Source organism: Dasypus novemcinctus, chromosome X, assembly GCF_030445035.2.
Source record: "Dasypus novemcinctus isolate mDasNov1 chromosome X, mDasNov1.1.hap2, whole genome shotgun sequence".
NCBI lineage: Eukaryota > Metazoa > Chordata > Mammalia > Cingulata > Dasypodidae > Dasypus > Dasypus novemcinctus.
In genome coordinates this window covers 108,031,496-108,038,253 of record NC_080704.1, presented here as the reverse complement: position 1 = coordinate 108,038,253, position 6,758 = coordinate 108,031,496, and the positions used below count along the sequence as shown (strand labels likewise).

At 46.1% G+C, this 6,758-nt stretch overlaps 1 protein-coding gene across 3 annotated transcripts; it reads right to left on the bottom strand.

Annotated features, from left to right (window-relative positions):
• Window positions 1-4,015: 4,015 nt before the first annotated feature.
• Window positions 4,016-6,076, bottom strand: LOC101431458 (transcription elongation factor A protein-like 4). 3 transcript variants are annotated; one of them, XM_004483462.5, is made up of 3 exons: window positions 5,926-6,076; window positions 5,327-5,399; window positions 4,016-4,962 (listed from the first exon to the last, which is right to left on the bottom strand). In XM_004483462.5, the coding sequence occupies exon 3, from the start codon at window positions 4,933-4,935 to the stop codon at window positions 4,318-4,320; it is 618 nt and encodes a 205-aa protein (XP_004483519.1). In that variant the 5' UTR covers window positions 4,936-4,962; window positions 5,327-5,399; window positions 5,926-6,076; the 3' UTR covers window positions 4,016-4,317. The 3 variants fall into 3 exon arrangements, with proteins under 3 accessions (XP_004483519.1, XP_004483520.1, XP_058147243.1); XM_004483463.5 differs by having other exon boundaries at window positions 4,016-4,957; XM_058291260.2 differs by lacking the exon at window positions 5,327-5,399.
• Between the last annotated feature and the right edge of the window lie 682 nt (window positions 6,077-6,758).

Here is a 6,758-nt window from a genome sequence, read left to right as displayed (position 1 = left end):
CTACAGGGTGCCTAAGAGTTATGTCCTGAGTGCCGCCATGTTGCTCAAATGTGGCCAGTCTCGAAGCCAAACTCAGAATGTAAATGCATGGCCTTACCCCCAACATGGGACATGAATCCTGGGAATGAACCTCCCTAGTGCTGAGGGATTAATACCAAGTACCAGCTGATGATGTAACTAGAAAACGACCTTGCATAAAAGGGTCAGCCCAGACCAGCACAGTAACTCAGCCAACATATAATATCAGAAGTTAAAAATGCTTTTTGACCTTAAATAAAAGGGGGAAATAGAAAGGACAAATGAGTTCATATGGCTATAAGTCTCCAAAAAAGAGCCAGGAGGTCATCAGAGGGGTCGTTCTTGTGCACACCATGGCAGAGTCCCAGATACAGCTAAAGTAGATACAACCCCAGGTATTGGTTCTTCTGAGGGCTACAGAGACCCACAGGTTCTGTGGTCATGGCAGGTGGAGTTCCGTGCCATGTTGGTTGGCCCTGCTTTGGAGTTTGTGTTCCTGAGAGTGATGGAGTTGAACTCAGATGTGATCTTTGTTCATAAGCCTCTCCTGTTACTTTTAGGAGTTGTGGTTGGTGCTGGGGTTTAGTATATACTCAAGGGACCTGAATCTCTGGACTGTCCTTGTGATAGCCAGGCCCTGAGCCTCAACAGACTTGCAACTCCTACACTCTGGTTTATTGGACTTACCCCAGTCAGCTAACAGGGAGGTGAAGAAGGTCAACCCCCACACCAGGGAGCCAAGAGTACCTACAACAGCAAGCAGGAGAATTGCTTCCATCATCCAAGTGGAATCTAAGCACCCTCTCAATATAGATGTGGAGTGGACATAACCATTCCAGGGTCCACAGAATGGAGGAATAGAGTATGGATTAGAGTGGATTTACTGATATTCTATTCTGGAACTATTGATATTAGTAATGGAAGTAAATGTAGCACTGATGTGAAGAAAGTGGCCACAGTCATTGCTGAGGGTAGGGAGTGGGAAGAAAAGATATGACTTGGGGGCATTTTCAGGACTTGGGGTTGTCCTGGGTGATACTGCAGTGACAGTTACTGGACACTGTACATCCTCCCATGGCCCACTGTGTGAACTGGGGGAGAGTGTAAATTATAATGTGGACCATTGACCATGTGGTGCAGCAGTGCTCAGAGATGTATTCACCAAGAGAAATGAATGTCCCATGATGATGGAGGAGGTTGTTGTTATGGGAGGAGTGGGGTTAAGGTGTCGGGTGTATATGGGGACCTCATATTTTTTAATGTAACATTAAAAAAATAAATAAAGACAAAAAAATAAAGAGTATCATTTTGTAACCATGGGTCCAAGGAGTTTGGGAGTGGTTTGTATCAGTTTATAAACATTATTTATTTTTATCAATGATGCTGATAATTTTCACCTGTTCTTGGTGAACCACCATACACCCCTCTCCCACAAGGGATCTGCTATTGAGACTTGGCTATGTAGCAAGAATATGCCCACATGCCCAGCAGAGTGCAAGAAAACGGAGCTGAATCAATTTTGTATTCCCTGGTTCCAAGATGTTTTATGGACCCATCAGTAGTTCTTATGCAAGAGAGGAAATGCATCCTGCTAGGGCTTTTATAGAGGTAGGATAATTGGAAGCTCACACCTGACCCCTTACTATTAGACAGCTTTTGACTCTGATGGATATCCTTTATGCTGTTACAATATCGTATCCTTTATCTGCAGTTAACAGTAGATTTGCAAGCATTGGCATGTGGGGTCCTGTGAGTCTTTTTTACCAATGGAATGTTCAACTGCCTTGATTATTATAGCACCACGAAAAAGAAATACACCATAGTATGAAATGACTTACCTCTCTGCCTTTGTTTTTATGATTGATTTCCTCTAAAGACATTTTTGGGTTCCATGCAGGAAATATATTAATCTTTGGCTTAATGGGCTCTCACTCCCAAACTTTGCTTTATATCTTTATATCTTTATATCTTTATATCTTTATATCTTAGAAAGGCCATCAACTCCCTTCACCACCATCCCCCAAAGACACTGCAACTCTTTTCTTCTGCTTATGATTTAAACTTAATATGATTGAGATCATAATTAATATCTAAATCAGTGGCCTTTAGGGTGAAACTGTTTCACCTAGAGAGCTTGTTATAAATGGCAAGATGTCTGCTCAGTGGACCTGAGGTGGTGATCAGGAATTTGCATTTTCAAGTCTTCTAGTCATTCTGACACAGATGGCAGACTAGCACACTTGAATAAGCACTAACACATGCATTATTAAAATGAGATAGGGTTAAATTAGTTTCAGGTGGGGACCTGAGATTCTACATTTCTAATTAACTCTCAAGTGTCAAGGCAGCTGGCCCTTGGGCCACTATTTGTGTCACAAATAACCACAAGCATGGTTAGATGTGCTCAACTGGTAAGGCAGGGTCTGGCAGGCATTTCCTGGCTATTTATTTTAAGGAAAGTATCAAGCAGACAAGAGAATAACACATGAGAACAGTGTAGGGCTTCCCCCTCAGATTTTATCCCTAGCTCAGTTCCCCATATCTGAATCTTGTGGAGATGGTTATATGAAAATACACACAAACCAACAAAAATCACAGAAAGGATTTCTTTGCTAAAAAATCCAAAAGCCTATGCTTCATTGGGGTGTTACCCATCTGAATAACCATAATTCTAAAGTGACGGAAAGAACTTTATCCTCACTTATGTAAGTGTCATGGGTGTGGGCTGGGTTTTGGCTGTGAAGTCCAGGGAAATCAAAAGGGCTTTACCTTGAGGACTCCAGATCAGCAGCAGCAGCAGGGGCCTTATGAGGGCACAGGATCCAGAAGGGGCATAGTACCCAGCAGACATGGTAGTACCCAGGGGAGGATGGCATCCACCTCTCAGTTGCCTGAACTGAGACCTTCCTCAGTCTTCCCTCAAATGTCTTATGGGGTCCTGATTCTGCTAGTGCAGGAAAAACGGTAGGAGCCAGCCCAATGCAGCTCACACACTCAGTACCTCATCTGATATTCCCGGCCCTGAGAGGGAAGTAGTACCCCCTTTTCACAGATGACAAGTCTGACCCTTACTGCAATTGATTTGTAATAACCACCAGGTTGATTCCTCCAGTTATGAGTCCCAGAGGTATTATACATTAGTTCTGACATCAAGAATTTTATGTATCTCCACTGCCTTGATAAGCTCATTGAGCAGTACTTTTTTTTTTTTTTGAGATACCGGAGATTAAAACTGGGACCTCATATGTGGGAATCCAAGGCTCAACCACTGAGCCACATCAGCTCCCGAGTTGGTTTTTCATTTGTTTAGCTTGTTGATTGTTCATTTTTCCAGGAGACACTGAGAATTAAATTCAGGACCTCTCATGTGGGATGCAGGAGCTCAACCACTAAATGAGCAACATCTGCTCTCTTAGCAGTACTTTTGATTACTTTTAATGCATTGTTTTCCTTTTTTATCATTTATTATTTCTTTATAACAAATCTGTATTATTTAGGATAAAATGGACAGATGCATAGAAAGAAAACAAATAAATCAACTATAATCTCACAACTCAGAAAACCACTGCTAACCTTTTTTTTAATTCCCCCCTCCCCTTATGGCTTGCTTGCTGTCTGCTGTGGACATTTGCTGTACATTCTTCTTTCTGTATTTATTTTTATTTATCCCCCACCCCTTGCGGCTTGCTTGTTGTCTGCTCTGTGTCCATTTGCTGTGCACTCCTTTGCGTATTTACTTATCTTTTTTTTTTTTTTTTTTTGCGTCACCTTGTTAAGTCAGCTCTCTGCAGCACTTGCGGGCTGGGTGGCACTCCGTTGCATCTGTGGGCCAGTGGCTATCCACAGGATGCAGTCAAGCCTGCCTTCACAAGGAGGCCGCAGTTCACAAATCTAGGGCCTCCCATATGGTAGATGGGAGCCCAAATAATTGAGCCACAGCTGCTTCCCCACTGTTGACCTTTTATGGACAAAACTTAGTAATATTTCAATGCATGGATGTATTATGTAAATTTAATTTAAAAAATGGGTTGATTTTGTACATATGATGTTATAAACTGCTTTATTTTCCAAAGAATCATGAACATCTTTGCAATGCACACGGGTGAAAATCTTCTATTGAAACAGAGTACTGCAGTTGAGTCAAACAGATTCTGGTAATAGGAGGGACACCTAAAGCAAAGAATCAGCATGTAGTTAATGCATAGAGTCTAGCAAATGCCTGCCAGGGAAAAGCAAGGAATAAGAAGGCAGAGCTGACAATGTTCTGATCCCACAAACTGTAAGTGAAGCCCAAAGGCACTACACATAAGGAATGTCTTCAAAGCCCCTTTGTGGGGCCCGACAACCACCCCTAAGATCCCTTGGGCCCCTCGGGTGGAAGGGGTTTTGTAAACATTTTTGCATCCATATAAAACCCCCCAATTTCTGTTTGGTTTTGTTCACCTCATCTTCCACCCGGGCCATCTCATCAAATTCCCTTATCATCTCCTCATTGCTTAAATGCATATCGTGTATGGCCTCTTTATATTCCTTGAGGTATTCAGCCAGTCCTTTGTTGGTTTTTCTCTTTGCTTTTCTGGGTACATCACCTTCAGCTGAGCGCTTTCCTGCAGCCCTTGTTTCGCTCTCTGAATTTCCTTCTTCTTTTGACTTTCCCCCTTTCTCTGGCTTTCCCTCATTCTCTGGCTTTCCCTCATTCTCTGGCTTGACCTTGTTGTCTGGCTTTCCCCCATTCTCCGGCTTTTCCTTATCCTTTAGTGTTTCCTGATCTTCTGTCTTTCCCTCATTTTTTAACTTTTTCTTGTTTTCCAGAGGACAAGCTATTTCTGGCTTTCCCTCATCTTGGGAGTGGTCTTTGTTTTCCATCTTTCCTTGGTTTTCAGGCTTTCCTTCATTTTCATTGTAGAGTTGCTCCATATTGAGATTTTCCCTCCTTCTCCTGTCCTGGGAGGGAGGGAGAAGGACACAAAAAGGAGACAAGGGAGACTGAACATGTGGGGGACGCAGGTCCTAACAGTACTTGCATGTCGCCCCTACTCAGGGTTCCCCTAATCTGGTCAGGCCCTCTAAGTGTGCCTTCTATCCACCGCTTCCCCCCATTGATCTCCCCCATTCCTCCCACACACGAGTCAAACATTTCCCTGGCAGACCCTGCCACAGTCTCTATTTCCAGCATGGGAGTGTGTGTGTGTATGTGTTGGGGGGTGGACAGTGGGGCCCCCAAATTCTGCATAGCCCTTGCCTTCTACTTTCCCCACCTACCTCCCCATCTGCTAGGTGCATATCCTGCCCTCCTCCCCCCACTGACCTGCAAGGTTTCTGGACAAGTTCCTCCTCTTTTTCTATCCTCGCAGAGTACTGGGAACAAGAGACGCACAAATCTGCCAACACACAAGAGGCAGGAGCATGGGAAGAGTGCTCGGTGAACACACAAGGGCACAGGTCCCTTTCCTGAATCCAGGTCCTCCTCACCCAACATTTCCCTCCCCCACCTCTTCCGCCCCTCCCTCCCTTCAGCCGCCATTTCTTTTGAGTCAAGCAGCAGCCCACGGTGCTTTCTAAACTGTGTTTGAGTTTCTGGGTTTCCCTACCCCAGAGGCAATCTGCCTTACCCACTCCTTGGCTCCCACCCGGAGGTTAATATTTCCCTCTAGACTCAGAGTGCGAGACGAGGGTATTTCCAAAATACGTTTCTGTTTCATTGTCGCATTGCAGGGGCTCCCCCCCCACACACACCATTTTCGGCTATAAAATGGATGGGGGGCGCAGGGGAGGGGATATTGAGAAAGCGGATGGGGCACACTGAAGGGTCCTCCCTCCACCACCTCCCTCCCGGCTACTCCCAGATACCACTTCCACCTCCGCCCCCGCCCGGGGGCCTCCGCCGGCGCCCACGGTCACACTGACCTGCGGGGCCCCGGGCAGGTCTGCGCCTCTTTCAGTTAGTCGAAGCACGCTCGCCAGCCGCCCGGACAGCTCAGCTGTCGGACAGCGGCGGTACCCGACAGTAGGCAAGGCCGGCGGGCCCCGCGATCATGCCCACGTCAGCGTCTGGCAGGTCACGTGAGCGCCAGCGCATCACCCGGAACTGGCCCCGCCCCTCATAGGGGACCGGGAAGGGGGTACCAGGGAGGCGAACCGAGAGGAGGAGGGGGAGTTTTCCGGACACAGCGTACTTTACCTGGCGCGTGTCAGGTCTTCGGTACAGTATCCTTCTCAGATACCCATCATCGCCAGGTGTGACAGCTGGGGCACAGGGAGGGTACTCAGCCAAGTGCCCGCTCAGTTCCTGAGTCTCACAGCCCGTTTTCAAGAGCAGCTCTGCCTGACTCCAGAACCCGGGAGTAGTGCCAGCTAGGAAGCCATCGCTGCCACCTAGAGAGGCGGTTTTCCTTGGGGTTCTGTCCCCGGGCGCCTCTCTTCTCAGTCCACTGCTTGTTTCTCCCTGGGTGATTTCCGTCTAAGCACATTCCTCTAAGCACTAAGACTTCTAAATCTAAGTAAGGCTCTAGGATCTCTCACCCCTAAGAGTAAGACCAGTTTTTGTCACTGGTCAATTGAACATCTTTGTTAACCTGTCCCTGAGGGACTTCAAAGTACCTTTTAAGTCACAATGATTTCACCAACTTCCCTCTCCCCTTCTCCATTCAACCTCTCTTCATACCTTAAAAGTACCTTCAAACATTTGACCAGTTTTCATCTAGAATGTCAGGCAGGTTAAAAAACAACAACATTAAAAC

What these genes read in the sequence shown, in the direction of transcription:
- LOC101431458 (XM_004483462.5), bottom strand. Translation starts at nt 4,935, where the DNA reads ATGGAGCAACTCTACAATGAAAATGAAGGAAAGCCTGAAAACCAAGGA.